The 17,910-nt window shown below is 45.5% G+C and overlaps 1 protein-coding gene across 1 annotated transcript; it reads right to left on the reverse strand.

Moving 5' to 3' along the window:
• Nucleotides 1–302: 302 nt before the first annotated feature.
• Nucleotides 303–17,607, reverse strand: LOC149308044 (ras-related protein Rab-14). Its single transcript, XM_089534972.1, has 8 exons — nt 16,983–17,607; nt 7,434–7,492; nt 6,294–6,347; nt 5,616–5,793; nt 5,069–5,135; nt 3,993–4,080; nt 3,726–3,756; nt 303–2,584 (listed from the first exon to the last, which is right to left on the reverse strand). Exons 2-8 carry the CDS (start codon nt 7,483–7,485, stop codon nt 2,407–2,409), a joined length of 648 nt encoding a protein of 215 aa, XP_089391098.1. The 5' UTR covers nt 7,486–7,492; nt 16,983–17,607; the 3' UTR covers nt 303–2,406.
• Between the last annotated feature and the right edge of the window lie 303 nt (nt 17,608–17,910).

The following is a 17,910-nucleotide window of genomic DNA, read 5'->3' on the forward strand; positions in this document are numbered from 1 at the left end:
AACTAGAGATTTCTAGAGAGAACACATTAATCAAAGCCGCAAAAGTCAAAGCTGCAAATGCGTAGGGTTGGCTGCAGAACTTGGGCTACTTACCTCAAAGCACTGTTAGCATTCAAAACTAGGTAGGAAAGTATGAAACGCAAGAGGCACATACATTCTAGACTCCTCTCCACTAAAGAATTCCACAGGTCTAAAGCCTATACACTTGGTAAGAAAAATGATTATAAGGGAAGAATGTACATTCACTTCCACTCCCAGGCCATACCCTTGAAGTTCACGTCTTCAAAGAACGACTACTGTGATTTTATCTAGATACAGGTACTTTATTTACAAATATTTAGATAATAGCATTGTTACATTAAATGAGTACAGCAGCCCAAATTAGTCCTGTCACAGAAACAAAACAAAAAAACCCTACTGAATCTTTCAATTTGGGGAATACGAGAAGAGGGTATTGCACCACCAGGAAGTTGCAGGAAGCGATTGCCTTTTTGCCCGTACTGAAATTGTGTCGACAGCTCATGGTCCCTGGACAAAAATAAGAGTCACCCTCCTCACCTGGTGCAATTCATAAGCTGCAATTTTCGTAACACTAATCTATGATAAGAATCCTAGGTTTAAGGGAAGAAGAAACCTAACCAGAGCCAAACAAAAAAGGACACACACCAAAGGGACAGTGCACAGGTTACCAAAACACTAATCATTTTTGCACATTCCAGTTTTGGCTTTTATTTAACATTGACTGTACAAATATGCTGGTTATCAACCTTTGCTTTTACATATTGGAACATGGCCTTGCTTAGTGTCTTTACAGGGATTTTAAAAAGATGTTTGCATTATTTGAAACACTGCTATCAATATGTTCAGAACATGCTCATCTTGCCCCCCCCTCATCATGCTCCAACCATTTGGTGCCCTCTTTTTTTAAAGGAAGGGAAAAAAGGCCAGGTTGCCAATGGAGAGAGTACAGTACAGATTCAAGACTGTTTACGGATGTGGCTCCAAGGCAGGTCTGCGCATACACAAATCCCTCCGAACTAGCTCTCTTTCTTGCAAACACAGTGGGAAGAAAGAACCCAGGGGGAGGTGTGGTAGTTAAGCCCATTTCAGCTGTAGTGTGTCAAATGCCACAGTATATAGTCCGAAATCCCTAAAGAGTAAAATGCTTGTGACAGTCCAGATAAAAGAGTGGGGTGGGGAAGAGAGACATCTTTCCATAAAAGCATAAGATGTGCAAGAGAGCCCAGCCTTCCTATACAACCATAGCAGGAAATGAAGCTGGATTAAATGCAAACTTCTTACCAAGAAAAGGAGGGAGAGGGAGAGTGCGTTAGCAGGCCATCGACTGCACAAGACCAGGAGCGTCAAGGAAAACAGCGACAGGTTGACCACAGCGCAGGGAAGACGGGTCAGGCGCCACTAGAGTTCTTTTGCATTGGAGCAGGAACCAGCTTCCTAAGCGCAACCTTCAAATGCTGCCAACATCACAGAGTTAAGCCAATGGTCAGTGCGCCGCACATACTAAGCAGGGAAGTGATGTGGCCAACCCGATATATTACCATCTATGGTTTCAATGCCAGTAAATCAGTTTTGTTTCATTTCTTCTTCATTAAAATCATATACACACGAATGTACTTTTTTAAAGTGTTAGCTAGGCTCCTTCAAAATGAATACATATTTACGTTCTGTTAACAAGGGCTGCCAAACGTTAAAAAATAGCGAGAAAGAGGCAGCATCAAGCTATGGAGCACAAGATCAGGTAACTTGCCAGGTGCCAGGCCCAAGATGGAGGAGAAAGACATACACCCCTGCAATGAGTGCTCCCCCCACCCCACGCCCTTCACTGCCAATAAAAGGGACCTTATGCAAGATCCCGCTCTACCCCTGAAGTCGTTTCACAGCAAATCTGATTTTTCCCCCCCTCTGACTAAAACGGGACAGATTCAGACCAGTTACAGATTGAGAAGAAAGGCTGAAGCTAACAAAGTTAAACCTTACAAGAAAGACAAAGCCCTGCAGAGAGAAGGAGAGTAAGAGTAAAAATCATGAGGTCCAGCATCAGTGCTCTGTTTTTATAAATCATGGATTGGTGACATCTATTCACAAGGACAATCATGGCGGAGGGACTGAAGGGAGGGAAGGAGGAAGGGGGGCCTTAAAGACTTCTAGATTTACCATGCAGGGAGAGGATATGACTCTACTTGCCTTTGATAACCTGATTACATCTAAGTTTCTCTTATTTTTATTTTTTATTATTTTTAGCAGTTTAGTACTGTGTTAAACTGTTGCCTCAGGAGTTTTAATTAAACCCGGGTTTAAGATGTACAGAGGAAAACTGAAGCAGCCAAAAGCACTGCTCCTAACAGAGGTGAAAGGTCAGGAAACAGAGCCGAGGAAGTGAGGTCACTAGCAGCCACAGCCTTCTCTCTGGGGCTGGGGTTCGCTGGTTAGCCGGCCGCCTTGAGGAGCCGAAGGCTTGTGCTGTACGCCCGACTCGGCAGCGTTGAGATCCAGGCTCCCATCTTGGATGTTCTGGTAGATCTTCTTGGCAGCCTCTAGGAATGCGTCCTCGACGTTCTCTCCTCTGGAATAATACAAGAGGAAGAAGAAGAAGAAGTGGTTAAGGACATTAATTTGGAACAGATGTGGACTGCTGCACAAGGAATTATTCACAGTTTACTGTTCAGCATCCAGGAACAACAGCTCAGATTTTCTATGCCCTCGCTCTTTCATATCTCAAGGCTGCCTGTGCTTGTTAACACAGTAGTTGCCACTGGTTTCCAGGCTTTGGTCCTCCGGATGTTTTGGACTTCAGCTCCCATAATTCCTGACTGTTGGCCACGCTAGCTGGCCTTCTGGGATCTGAAGTCCAAAACGAACGGAAAACCAAATGTTGGGAGTCACTGAACTACAGAGTCTCAAAGCAACATTTTAACCATCCAATCCAGTGACTCCCAACCTTTGGTCCTCCAGATGGTTTGGACTTCGGTTCCCAGAATTCCTGACACTTGGCCAAGCTGGCAGGGGCTTCTGGGAGTTGAATTCCAAAACACCTGGAAGACCAGAGTTTGGGAACCACAGATTGTGCTAGCAAAAAAAGCCATTTATGGAAGTGCAGAAGTCGTGTGTCAGCCAGTTTAGCACTGACAATCCAATCTGAACATGAGCTTGACTCCAATAAACCAATGGTTCTGAAACTGTGGGGCAGGAGCATAAGAGTTGCTCAAAGGGGGTGTGAGACCAGGAGGCCCTGATCCCTCTTTCTGCTCTCACTTCTCAAGTGGCAATGTATTAGTGAAGCAGAATATCCCATCACAAATTCACTATGAGAACACAAGCCTCAGCAAAGCTCTCAGCTACTGGTATCGCTTAATATTCATAAATATTTTAAGAAGCAAAGGTCAGGCGCAGGAAGCTAGCCTGAAGAAAGGAAAGCCTGGCAGCAAAATGACTGTCAACAGACTGAGGGAGAAGGAAAGTTGTTGATACAGAGAGAGCATAAACAGGGAAGATGGGCTGGAGAGACTAAGGGCAGGGGAAAGGCCCAAGAGACAAGATGGCTAAAAGAAAGGAGGCAGAGCAGGCAACAGCCTGAGAAAAAAGGTAAAGAGTGGAAGTAAAAGGCAGTAGTCAGTTAACAAATGCTACTTGAAAAAAATCATCTTTTTTGCAAGTGAAGTTAGGAATTCAAACAGCATCAGTATCTAGAGATTGACAACACTTACGTTTTTGCACTTGCTTCAAGAAACAGCAACCCTGTTTAAAGACAAAATGAAACTTTAACGTATGTAGAAATTTCAAGTACCCCACCTCCCCCTTTCAGACTTCATGAAGAACAACTGTTTGTATAGTGAGGCCTACAGATGGGATACTACCTGCCCAACGGTACTGTGGCTTTACTCTCCCCTGCCTAACACTCTTCTAAAGCGTTCGCTTGGTGCTGCTGTGTGCCCACTACTCTGTTTGGGGTTTTCTGATGCCACAACACTCACCATTCTCTTCAGCAAACTGTTTGGCTTCTTCGTATGTCACATCCCTCTGGGCTTCCAGATCCGCTTTATTTCCTATAAGAATTATCACCTGTTTCCAAGACAAGACACAGAGGTCTCAATAAACAACTGCAGTTGAAGGCAATGGTCAATAATCACATGCTAATCCTTGCCCATGAGCTACAGCCATGTTGCTAGTACAATTGCCCTTCCATATTCACTGATTCAACTATCTTCAGCTTGAAAATATTCCCAAAATGTATACATTCCAAAAAGCAAACCATGATTTTGCCATTTTATATAAGTGACAGCATTTCACTATGCCATTGTATATAAAGGGATGTGAGCATCCATGGATTTTGGTATCCACGGGGGCTCCTGGAACCAAACCCCAGAAGATACCAAGGACCCATGCTAACAATTGCTTTCCAAGCATCTTGTCAGATCTGCCAGTTAAGCCCTCCTGTGATACAAAGGTACCCAAGAGAAAGGCAAATGCAAAATGTACCAATCAAGCAAATTGGAAGTGAGACATTGCCAGAGCTAAAACTGAGTGACTGAACATCCATTAACTGGCACTTCGGTTTCTCATTACTTCTGGGGCCACAGAGTTTCATGCAAGTGCTCATTGGGCAATAAAAGTCACACAGAAAGAGGAAGCGATCTTAGCTAGCTAGAATTATCGTTGCAAAGACCAGATCAAACTGAATTGGGACCAGCTGGGTACTCTTAATGCCACAAAGAGGGGAAAAAGGGGGGAACCCCACCAACACAACAGAGATTACAATCACTGAGGTTAGGAGGTGAGATTAGTTGGGCATCCTTCTTTGATATGAGGCCAATTTCGTTCTGGCAAGTTGGTACAACTGGGAAATTAAAGATGGCCTCTCCCTTCAAATGGTACCTTTGTATTATCCAACAATATACTTCCACACATCTAGTGGCATAAAAGGCATACAATACGGATACCGTATTAAATGTACTTACATTGAAAAATAAAGAAAACTCAGACAAACAGAAACCAAAATGTTCAACAACCCCAACTTTTAATCAAATTATTTTTAAATGGCCGAACTCACAGTATTTGGATTAGTTAGGTTCCTTGCATCTGTCAGCCAGCTGCTTAGATGATTATACGTGCTTCTTCTGCAACAGAGAAAAAATTGTATCAAAGATTTAATACTTAAAAAGGATTTCAACGTGATTAATATGACAGCTTAACTCCTACTTCATTTGGGGAGTGGAACAGGACCTAAGACCATGTCTTTTTCTCCCAATACAGGCAGTCAAACTGAACAAAGTGGACCCTTTGTATATGCAAGGGATCGGGTTTGGGCCCCCCAGCATATGGGAAAAAACACAGGACTTCAAGCCCCGTTGTTTGCTATGGCCGTATGCAGCGCAGGTGCATACGCCATTTTAATGCCCAGGGCTTGCCGTCCACATGAGCTTGAGTCTGTGGATGATAAGCCCGCGGATGGGGCGGACTCACTGTATTAACAGAAGGGACTCCTGCTATTTGTAATGCATGATTTGCATGGGAGAAATTTGTTAAGACACAGTTGTCTAAAGCTCAATGAAAACCAAGATACACAGAAGATACCTAACAATGGCAAGCCATCTTACCTAGTTATATCATAGACCATAAGAGCTCCTGCTGCTCCTCTGTAGTAGCTCCGTGTGACAGCTCTGAATCGCTCTTGTCCTGCTGTATCCCAGATCTGCAGCTTAATTTTTTGGCCACTAACTTCAATTATTCTCGTACCGAACTCAACACCAATTGTATGGGGACAATCCGCCATAACTGTTACCAAAGAGAGAGAGATTCAGGTGAGCAAGTGCTTCTAACCACAGCTCCCTCCAGAAAGAAGGCATATAAAGAGACTAATACCCACTTCACCATTTTAAGGCCGTGATCCCAGTAATAGAAAAAAGAGACATTATACTCTGAAGCACTATACTTCCAGTAAACTCTACTGAGCTAAAAATGAATTTACACTAAGCCCTGAAAGGCAGAAAGATAGCAATTCTGACCATTACTCCACAAAGTAACCTTTGCAAGGTACAGGCTGAACTAAGCTTGAAAGCTTGATTAAAACCTTGATTGTTAATAACCACAATTTTAGGCAGTCTTGCTAAGTATTCATCCCTCAGGTTTGTTATTCCCAGAGCCAGCAAACCAAGCCTATTATTGATATTACAAAAGCCAAAATCAACCTATACATGCTGGGGCAGAGGGTGGAAAGGTCACACTGAGAATTACTACAAACGTCAACCAAAAAAGATATTTGTACACACACTTACATTTCTTTTCTGTAAACTGGTGGAGCAAGCAGGACTTTCCTACACCCATGTCCCCTATTAAAAGGGAAGAGGTAGAAGGAGGGAGAGAAAGTTAGCGCTTCAGACATGGTTTGTGACTATTCCCATTGCTATGTGTGACTTAATATCTACTGCAGAGGCCAACTGTGGATCAATACGGTGCGTTCCCCTGAAAGACTAAAGTACAATCCTCATTCTTGCTTATTAAAAAGTTCTACGTAGGACTCTTTTAAAGGAAAAAATGACCATTGTGATGTAGTTTTTGTTGGACCACAACTCTAGAGACCAGGTTTCAAATCCCCAGTCAGTCATAGAAACCCATTGGGTGACCTTTGGCAAGTCACATTCTCTCAGCCTCAGAGGAAGACAAGTCCCTTCTGAACAAATAATGCTAAAAAAAAACCCATGATAGGGTTGCCATAAGTTGTGGAATGACTTGAAGGCACATAGCAACAACATAGTAACATTACACAACAAATAATATTCACCTTTAGGGTTACAGCTTCCAGAATGCTCCACTGCCCATGCTGACTGGAAGATGCTTGGAAGCTGTAGTCCAAAAGATACCTTTTCCAAATATTAGCCCAAATATTGATTCAACTAGTAAGTACAACAGTTTATCCAAAAATGAAAGCCTAGGGAGATGAATGAAACATCAAGAACTCTAAGGCCTGTTACAGACTGCCAAAATAAAGCTGCTTTGGGTCTCTTTGGAGGTATGCTATTTAAATGATGGATGGGTCCTAAGAGTCTGGAGGTCGTGCCAAAGCCACACTCCATTCCTAAACACTGGAGTGCAGCTTTGGTGCAGCTTCCGGATTCTTAGGATGCATGCATCATTTAAACAGCATACCTCCAAAGAGACCCAAAGCAGCTTTATTTTGGCAGTCTGTAACAGGCCTAAGTAAAGTTCAAAGATACAGATAAGAAAAAAAGGTTCAGATTGAGCATTGATTCGTCTCACACTGCTTCTTGCTTGGTATTCTTCCGGAAAGCAAAAACAGAAGACACTTAGTAGAGAACCACTAACACTTGTTAAGAGAAATTTAGCCCCATAACAGAAAGTGAGCCAACCAATTATGCTCCTTTGAATACCTGTAGATGGAATATAGTTGGACTTACCGATAATGATGTACTTAAAGATGTAGGAATAGTTGTAAGGTGCAGTTGCCATTGTGGCACTAGAAGGGAGGGAAAAGAAAGGACAGGGTTAGTACACTCCAACTCCCAAATCATGTTTCATTCTCAAGTGACAGCTAGTAGATCAGTAAGGGAAAAGGAGCTACAAAACTCCAAACTGAATCCATGAGCGTATACACACTGGGAAATCTACTGTTGTAGCAGCAATTTAACTCAATGTGAATATCCATCCTGAGAACTGTTCCGAGGTTTTATCTGCAGTGGTTCTTGGGAGCAAGAGAACTCAAATTTGGAGAAAACTTAAGAGGCACATCAAGCAGAAACTCTCTATAAAGTGTTTCACAGAGACTGCCGGAGTCTTAACACAGGATCGTTTTCCTTTCCGAAATCCTGAAGAATATTTCTCCCAGCTTCACAGAGAAGGCCATGAACTCCAAACAGAATGACTGAACAAGCGGTGGGGAAGGCACCATTGTTTTTTCATAGAGTTTTCTTAAGCGAGGAATACTCAGAGGTGGTTTTGCCAATTCCTTCATCTGAAATATAGCCTACAGCACCTGGCATTCATTGGCGGTCTTCCATTCAGGCACCATCCAGGGCTGAACATACTTAGCTTCTAAGATCCAAGGAGATCTGATGCTTTGGGGGCATTTAGGCCCTAATTCAGTGGCAAAACATCTGATTTGAATGTACAAAGTCCCAAATTTAATCCACAACTTCTCCATATATTCAATCATTCAAAAACCCTAGAAAGAACAGGCATTTGACCCAGATCCCTAAGTTTGTGTGTGCGTTTGCCCATGAATGGGGTGCCAAGATCAAACGCTAGTTCAAACTGCCTGGTATTCGTTGGCGGTCTCCCATCCAAGTACTAACAAGGGCTGATTCTGCTTAGTTCCGAAGATCAGAAAGGGTCCGGTGCCCACATCCCTTGTTCACAAACAGAAGTCTTGTGTGTGATTCTACTTATAACATACACAATTGGCAGCCAGATATAATTTGAAGTTATAGAGGGTGTTTTATATGCCAGTATTCACTTTGAGACCAACCTGCCAAAGAGTCCCAAGGCCTGTGTTTGGCCCGTGGGCTACATTTCCCATTGCTCCTGCTCTAAGGCCACCAAATAAGTCTAAGAGGAACTTCTGTGTCACAGAAGTCTTAGCCAAGGAGGCTGCATCAGCACTCTTCCCAGGATGGCAGTCACTCAAAACAAGTCCATTTCTGGAGAAATTACTGAACACCATGTTCCTCCAGACACTTATCTTTTTCCACCGCTTCAGACAACTTTTATAAAACGGAGGTGGGGGAAGAAGGGAAGTAAACAGCTTGCTATGCCATATTCACCCAGCTGCCCTCCCTCTGCCTTCGGGTTTCTAGATCTTCATGTTTTATTCAGAGTCTCTCTCTCTTTCTCTCTGCTGGAGAGCTGCTTCCAAAGGGAAACTCAGCCTGGTACCTGGAGTATAAACAATGGCAGTTTTCAAAGCCGAAATAGGATTTTGCATTACACTGGGCCAAATGCCCAAAAGAGGGCTTCTTATAATCCTGTTGAGAAGCACAATTGTGTTCAGATTTGCAAAGCATTAAGAAATCCTTAGAAAGAGAAGTCTTAAATCGCACACAGATATACACACAGTTCAGCTCTTGGTTTCTGAATCAATTCTCCAGATACCATGTTATTTTCAGAACTGCCCCCAAAGTTTCCATGCATACGCTAGTGTACTTTATCAATGGGTTATGTATCGATCACTATGGATCCCACTATCAAAGTTCTCTTTGGTGAACTACCACTAAACACAGAATTAATTGTGTCAGGATTTAGGAAGTCACCGCATCCATAGATATGAATGATGTGGTGCTCATCTGTGCTGAGTTAGGTACAAGCTACTAACGCTGCTTTTTAATACTGGTACGCCAAAAAGCTTTTGCATAGCTGATATAGCTTTCAACACTGCTTGGGATTTCCCTCTGACACATGCATCAATACAGCCCATAAATACACCTGGCAACACTATATTTAATTCTATTTTAATATACTATTTGACAGAGAAGGCAAAACTCTCACAAAACTACAGCCCCCAGAATTCCCTAGTATCGAGCCAGGGCAGTTAAAGCGGTCTCAAACTGGATTATTTCTGCAGCGTGTTTTGGCCCTTTGTAAAAGGTTTTCAAGGAAAAGGGTGAAGCAGGCACCTGAAGGATTAAACATTGGCTTAATTTTTATGTCCTTCTCCATTTCTACTCAGAAACACTTTCCCAGGAGCAAACCTCCGCTATGCAACACAAGATGCATGCTGTCCAGTCATCTGATCAAGTCTGCACTGAAGAGCATGCACACTATACTACAACAGCAGCAGTGTTTCATGCTACACATGACTGGCTTCTATATTTATGAATGAGATTATTTCAGGCCAAGTCCACACTGGGAATACCTTGTGCCACTCAGTTTTGTTCAACTTTTCCAACAGTCATTCCCCACACACAGGCCATCGCCAGCTTCTAGATGAGTGCTTCCCAAACTTTGGTTCTCCAGATGCTTTGGGCTTCAGCTCCCAGAATTCTTGACTATTGGGGCTTCTGGGAGCTTTGGGAGCAGTCTGAAACACCTGGAGGACCCAAGTTTGGGAATCACTGCTCTGGATAAATAAGTATGGAGAGAGATCTTGTAGGCACCCTTGAGACTAACTAAAGAAGTTGGCAGCATGAGCTTTTGTGGACTTAAATTTCTTTCTTTAGTTAGTTAGATTCAAAGATGCTACAAGATCTCGATGTTGCAAAACTACTCAGTTCTATGTCATACACATAAATCCACTTACAAAGACATAAGCCCCTTACCAAATTCCAGCCTACAAAGTTTTGGAAGCACTGTTCTAGATTAAATAAGGTATGACTTGAAGGTATACAACAACAGCAACAACATACAAAATCTTACAATCATAAGACAATGGTATAAAGAATTTCAAATTGTTGAAAATCCTTCCTTTTTATTAAGGTTTTACTCAGTTCAAATTATTTAAAACAAATCTGACCACAGAGAAGAGTGGCTAGATGGAGGAGAAACCAGTATTAAATAGTTATGGCTAACCCTAATGCGAACACGTTTGTGCACTGTGTTCTTAGTGTTTACCACAAAATCTTAGCAATGTTAGCTAAGCAATGCAACCTACAGAAAATTGAAGGAGAACTAATTGTTGGAGAAGGAGCAACCCAATATGTGACCCACCTGATGAAATAATATGGACCTGTTGTAGGTGAGGTAGACATAAGACTCCAAAGACACGTTTTTCCATCTTATTATATTAACCTATAGGTTAGGGTAGGGACAAAAGGTGACCTCAAGGGAGGGAATGTGTGCAGCAGCACATACAGCAAGCTCTTGCTCTCTCTCACACACAAACACACACTTACACGCTTTATGCACACTTATTCGGGATCCCTGCCTTTCTCAATGGAACCCACTCCCACTTCTTACGAACAAAGCCCTTGAAAGAGCTTGTCTGCATCTAAACCTGGATGAAGCACGATTATTTCTATGGTAACAGAATGGGTGCAAGACTTAATGCTTGAAACACGAAAACATATGAAATCTAACACATATTAGGAAGTCAGACCAGAAGCTGCTCCTCTTTCTAGATACAGGGATCAAGAAAGGAGCAAGAAGACATGACAGGAGATGTTCAAGCTATGGTCTGAAACACCCTGCAGAAACAGTCCAGTTTGAAACCACTTTAACTGCCCTGGCTCAGTGCTAGGGAATCCTGGGAGTTGTAGTTTATTGTTGGACCAGAGCTCTCTGACAGAGAAGACTCAATGTCTCACAAAACTACGATTCCCAGAAATCCTTGAGCCAGGGCAGTTGAAGGGGTCTCAAACTGGATTATTTCTGCAGTGTGTTTCGGACCCATGCTAAGTATCCAAAGGAAGGGCATGTTGTCACAACTGTGGGGAAGCGACTTACACATCCTTGCCCTTGTTGCGGAAATGACCATTCCTATTGCTTTGGGGATCTCTTGTGGGATAAGACAATTCTACGCATACTCACTCTGAATCTGAGTCTAATGGGTTTCACGCCGCAGCCCATTTACTACTAGAAAGCAGATATGTCAATGGGGTTAAAACCAAGTGTAAGAAGGGCAGAGAGAAAGTGAATGATTGTGTCAAAGTTTTAAACTCCAAGCTATGAAGCTTTCTACTGGAAGAAGGGGAAATGGAAAGCCTTCCAGGATATCTCATGAAGACCTCCAATTAGAAATTATGGAAAGTGCTAAGCCTAGTTTTCCCCTGCAATATGCAGGTTCCTTAATAGTCTTTTCCTTTTTGAATGAGTGCTCCTTGCCATGCCAATATGAACCAGAGTTCCAAGACTTTACCTGCCCCATCTGCTCACAGCAAAAGGTATGAACAAACACACGTCTCTCCCTCATTTAAGAACCTACTATTTGCATACAGGACGAGAAAGCAAGGAGAGGACAAAGTTCATCATTGATCACCAAAGTGTTTGATTCCTAGCATCCCTCACTGGAAAGTTGTATTATACTTCTGCAGTCTTAAACCTGACGCCTGAAAAGTAGAAATTAGTAGCATTCTAGTTCAAGTCTATGCCATCTCTCAACTCATTTTGAATGAAATGCACTCAAGAACGCATCCAAAAGACACACTTGAAGTGCACACTGTCCAATGTGTTATACACCACCCTTATCTAGGTCATCCTGCAGAACTCTGTGGTGAATATCTGCCAGAATTTGACCACAGAATCACACTAGAGAAGTGTCTTTTCTAGGAACATGTAGGTTTCCCAGCAAAACTCTATGGCCAACTTCTGGCAGAGTCACACTGGAGGACATAGAAATTCCTAGAGAGGACATATTCATCAAAACCACAAATAGCCACATTTGCAAAAGTCAAAGCGGCAAATGTGGAAGGCTGACTGTAGATACATAACTGACTCCTAGCACAGGCAGTTGTGCAAGTGCTTATTTTGCAACCATCACTGTGCATCAATGGCATCACCACTTTTCTCCTTTCTTCAGAAGTTATCTCCATGTAGGAAAAATGCCACGCGCGAAGCACCTTACAATACAAGTTTTCTGCAACACTTGTCACCTGCATATGAAGTGTGTCCAGTAGGCCTTAACAGGCAGGTCAGCCATGAAGGCTGGTGTCTCTCAGACACACCCCAATGCTTGGCAGAGGTGTGTTGCACCAAACTGGCACAGAGAAACAGGTGCCAGAAATCTGCACACAAAGCGGACAAGCTTGCATTGCATTTATATCGCAACCATCTACAGCAGTGATTCCCAAACTCTGATCCTCCAAATGTTTTTGGACTTCAGCTCCCAGAATCCCAGACATTAAGCAAGATGGAGCTGAAGTCCAAAACATCTGGAGGATCAGAGTTTGGGAGTCATAGATCTACAGGGATCAGGGAAGACTGCTTGCCTCCCAAGTAAAAATACAAACCAAATAGTGTGGAAAACACTTGTCAGCATAAACCACCATCTAATACAAGCCACTCTCCAGCACTGGATATACACTTAACAATGCAAACATTGAAAATGGAGGCCATAATCACACTGACGTCTATCCCCTTTGGAGATACACCAAGAACGCATGCCATTAAACTCAGCCAACTCTCAAATAGCAAAGTCTCTCCCCTCGCCTTAAAGACTGAAGGATTTATCACATCCCACCAAACGCTTCTGCCACAATAAACCTGTTAAATCTTCAAGAGTGCCCCCAAGACCAATCTTTTTTGCTGCCACAGGCTAAATCATCCCAAGCGGGAGTAACTGATGCTACTGTATACATGTTAATGTGCACTTCGCAAAGTCTGCACTCTAAAGCTTATGCATTTATTCTGGAAGGGGAAAAAGGAGCAGATGATGTCCAAGAGCGGTTTTACAAAGCTGTAACCCTTCAGGTTGTATCCTCCGTCATTACCTCTGAGTAAGGCGCGCTGAATCCAGTCAGAATTCAAAGCTATAGCCATGTTAGTCTGTAGAATCGCTGTGTAAAGAGATCTTGTAGCACCTTTGAGACTCACTGAAAGGAAGAAGTTGGCAACATGAGCCTTCGTAGGCTTAAGTCTACAAAAAGTCGATGAAAGCTTCTTTCTTTTAGTCTCAAAGGTGCTACAAGACCTCTCTACAAACTGGATCTAGTCAGGCTGACTTCTCCAAGCCTTAAACTCTTGGCTCACCAGAGATTTCAGACTGCAGCTCCCATCCTCCATGACCAGCGGCCGTGCTGCTAACATCCCAAGGACCAAGGATTCCCCAGCCCAGCCTTATAGAGAACCTTATTAACCAGGGAAATCCGTGGGAGTGACTCTTGCAAGTTCAGGCAAGCCGGGGCGGGGCGGGAAAAGACGATGTGGGAAGGTGAGATTTTGGGAAGGGGTCTAATGTAAACTGAAGGAATAATTCTGTCTCCCCAAAAGACTCATTGCATCCTATGGGATTTGTTGTGGCACGAAAGCTCTCTGACAGAGAAGACCAAGTAGTAGTTTTGTGACATATTTAGCCTTCTCTGTCAGAGAGGTCTGGTGCCACAATGAACTACGAATCCCAAGACTTTCCATGGCATGGAGCAGAACAAGAAACAGGAAAGCATGTATTCACAGCAGAAGAACGAAAGGGGACAAAGTCCCATGTGCCACGTGATGGTCAAAAACTTTTGTTTCTTAAAATATATTAGGAATGGACCATCACACTTTTCCTTTCATTTCATAACAAAGGTGGGTTACACACCGCCATGAAAGTACCTCCCTAATCGTAATATGCGCTCCGCGCGTAAAAAATGGCGGCAGCCGTTCCAGATGGCCGCCACCATGAGGACGTCACGGCCGCGCCGCCTCTATACGGGGCGGCACGGACGTGACGTCCTCACACCGCGTGAGGGCGCCTAGGGCACCCTTAGCGCGAACCAGGAAGGAGCTCCATTTCGGACGGTTTCAGACAGCTGCGCCCAGCGAAGCAAGGGAGAAGCCCCTTTCTCCTTCTCCCCGCCGCCGCAGGGTGTCCTTGGGGCTTGAAGCCCCAAGGACACCCCTTTTCAGGCTGTGGGGAAGTGGCGTTTTGCCGCTTCCCCGCAGCCTGAAATGTGGCGGATCGGGGCCTCAGCGGCTGCCATTCTGACAGCTGAGGCCCCGATACACCGGGGAAAGGGGTGGGTACAGCCCGCCCCAAATAGGCGGTCTGTAACCCGCCAGAGCTAGATGTCTCCCAAAACTACTACAGTCCCATATCATTGAGCCATGGCAGTGAAAGCGGCATCAAACGGCGTCATTTCTGCAGCACAGAGGAGTCCTGGGTCTTGCAAGAGTTTTCAAGAGAAAAGAAGAAGAGGAAGAAAGGCTTCTGGAGTCATGGAAGTGAAAGCGGTGCCAAACTGCATTTGTTTCTCCAGTGCAGATGAGACTTGGGTCTTTTCAAGGGTTTTCAAAAGTCCCACTAAGAAGGGGGTGACCCTGGACAAGTCACACTCTCTCAGCCTCAGGGAAAGGCAATGGCAAACCTCCTCTGAACAAATCTTGCCAAGAAAACCCCAGGACAAGGTCACCTTAAGGACACCGTAACTCAGAAACAACCACAACCTCAAGGGAGAGTGAAGCAGGCCCCTTTTCTCTCCTGGTCCAGAATTAAAACCCAAAAGAGTGATGGTTGGTCTGGAAGGAAGACACCCAGCAAGTGCTGCTTTGATCTCTGGCAGCCCTGGAAGGAGTAGGCAGAGGTTTGCAAAACAGGGGAAAGTGGGACCTCCTTGCATGGTGACCAGAAGTGCCCCACGTTTCAACCCTCTGCCCAGGAGGCATTTCAAAACTAAGAAGCATGGTTTTATCATTCACATGAGGCATTTGGAGCTTTGACTTGGCCCAATGTTTGTCTTGAGCATCCTACTTTTTGCAGGAGACTTGTCCTCCTTTTGCAATGAGGACCTCCGGTCTCCCTGCAACAACTCCTGGCCCAGAGAGGGAAAAACCCCAAAAGGGCAGTGGTTGCAGTGGAAGGAACAAACCCAGCAACTGAACCAAAGGGACAGGAGGCTTCTCTGGGTTCATGGCATCACTGAGTTGGAAGAGGCCCACAGACACAAGGGCCATCTATTCCTAGCCCATTCTGCCATGCAAGAATCAGAGTTGGAAGAGACCTCAAGGGCCATCCAATCCAAGCCCATTCTGCTATGGAGGAATACACAACCCAAGCACTCCTGACAGATGACTATCCAGCCTCAGCTTAAAGACTCCCAAAGGAAGAGACTCCACTACTCTTTGAGACATATTTCACCTGAACAGCCCTTGCTGTCAGGAGGTTCCTCCTAATGTTCAACTGGAATCTCTTTTCCTGCAGCTTGTATCCATTGCTCCATTGGGTCCTATTCTCTGGAGCAGCAGAAAACAAGCTTGCTCCCTCCTGAATATGACATCCCTTCAAATATTTAAACAGGGCTATCATATCACCTCTGAACCTTCTCTTCTCCAGGCTAAACATACCCAGCTCCCTAAGGCGTTCCTCATAGGGCTTCAGGGTTTCCAGACCCTTCACCATTTTAGTCGCCCTCCTTTGGACACATGGCTCCAGTTTCTCAATGTCCTTTTTGAATTGTGGTGCCCAGAACTGGACACAGTGCTCCAGGTGAGGCCTGAGCAAAGCAGAATAGAGTGGCACTATCACTTCCCTTGACCTAGATACTATATCGATGCAGCCTGCCAACCTCCTGTCAAAGCCCTCCTGAGAGATGGCCCCAGAGGAGACCCCAAATGCCATCTGGTACAAACCCCATTCTGCCATGCAAGAACCAGAGTTCAAAGTGACCTCCAAGAGTGACCAAGTCCAACCCCATTCTGCCATGCAGGAACTCACAGTCTAAGCATCCCTGACAGATGCCCTTCCAGCCTCCGGATGTCATTGGTTTCTTCCTTTCAAAGCCTGGCAGCCCTGGTGGGAGCAAGGTGTGTCTCTGTGTGTTGTGTGCCTTTTGGTGCCCCTGAGGCGACCCTAACCTGGGGTTTCCTTGGCCAGGTTTCTTCAGAGGATGCACTGCCACAGCCTTTGTGCGACTCCCCTGAGGTCAGCCAATGGGTTTAATATGGCCAACCTGTCATAGGGTTTGCTTGGAGCCTTGCCTTGGCCTGAGGCTGAGAGAGCGCAAGACCCATGACAAGGTTTCCTTGGCCAGGCTTCCTCCGGGGAGGCTTCCAGCAGAGGCTGGAGGGCCATCTGTCAATGGGGTGCTCCGATGGAGAGTTCCTGCATGGCAGAATAAAGGGGTCGGGCTGGATCAGGGCCCTTGGGGCCTCTTCCAACTCTAGGGTTCCCTGCCAAGGCCTTCTGGGTGAGGCTGAGAGAGTGTGCCTGGCCTGGGGTCACGTGACCAGGGCGGGGCTGGAAGGGCCCTCTCTGCAACCCTAATTATAATATGCAAATGAGTGGGGAGTGGGAGGGGCCAAGGGGGACCCCTGTTGCTAGGCAACGCCTGAGGAGAGGCCTCTGGGGCCTAGGCCTGCTCTCCTCTCCTCCTGGGTCTCAGTACCTGGGCTCGAGGGGCTGGTGGCTGGGCGGCGGCAGGATGTCTCCCTCCGAGGCTCCCTCTGTTTATCAAGGCGTCGTCGACTTAAGAGCAGCAGCAGCAGCAGCACTGGGCCTCTTCCTCCTCCTCTTTGCTTCTTCGTTTAATTGTTCAGTCTTAATTATCGCCCCTTTATTCGTTGCTCCTTTATGATCTTTTCGCCCCTCCTCTCCCACCTTCTTCTCCCTCCTTCTTTTCTCCTCCTCAGAGACAGAGACAGAGAGAGAGGAACACACACACTTTATCCAAGATGGCGGCGACCCCTTCCACGGGGTTTCCCCGCCCACTGGGAGGGAGCGCCCAAAAATGGGAGGGGTTTTGGAAAAGACGCGCGGGCGCCCGACGACAAGTGGAAAATTGATCAAGGAAAGGGCGGGGTCTAAAGGAGACGGACACGTCGGTCTTCGGGAAGCGGCCTATGGGAGGAGCGGGTTGGGAAGGAGGCGGGGCGAAAAAGGGAGGGGTGTGGCTTGAGAGGGTTGTTTTGTTTTGTGGTTGAGGAAGAGGGAGAAAAGATTGGGAAAGCGCCTGCGCAGAAGGTAGTTCCTTGTTGCGGACGGGGCGGGGCTTAAGGAAGACGGGCATGTCGAGAATGGGGAAAGAGGCCTATGGGAGGAGCGGAGGGAGAAAGAGGCGGGGCGAGGAGGTTTGGGTGTGGCTTGAGGGCTTTTTTGAGGGAGAGCGCCTGCGCCGTACGGCGCCTGCGCAGAAGATGGTTCCTTGCTACGGAGAGGTGGGGCTTAAAGAAGACGGGCATTTCGAAAGGGGGAAAGGAGCCTATCGGAGGAGCAGAAGCAGAAAGAGGCGGGACGAGGACAGTTGAAACTCGACTGTTTTTGCGGGGTCTGTTTAAGGGAGGGAGAGCGCCTGCGCTGAACGTGCTTCCTTGCTA

The sequence above is a fragment of the Sceloporus occidentalis genome, unplaced genomic scaffold (genome assembly GCF_023333645.1).
Source record: "Sceloporus occidentalis isolate IW3139 unplaced genomic scaffold, rSceOcc1.0.p SCAF_8, whole genome shotgun sequence".
NCBI classification, from domain to species: Eukaryota; Metazoa; Chordata; class Lepidosauria; order Squamata; family Phrynosomatidae; genus Sceloporus; species Sceloporus occidentalis.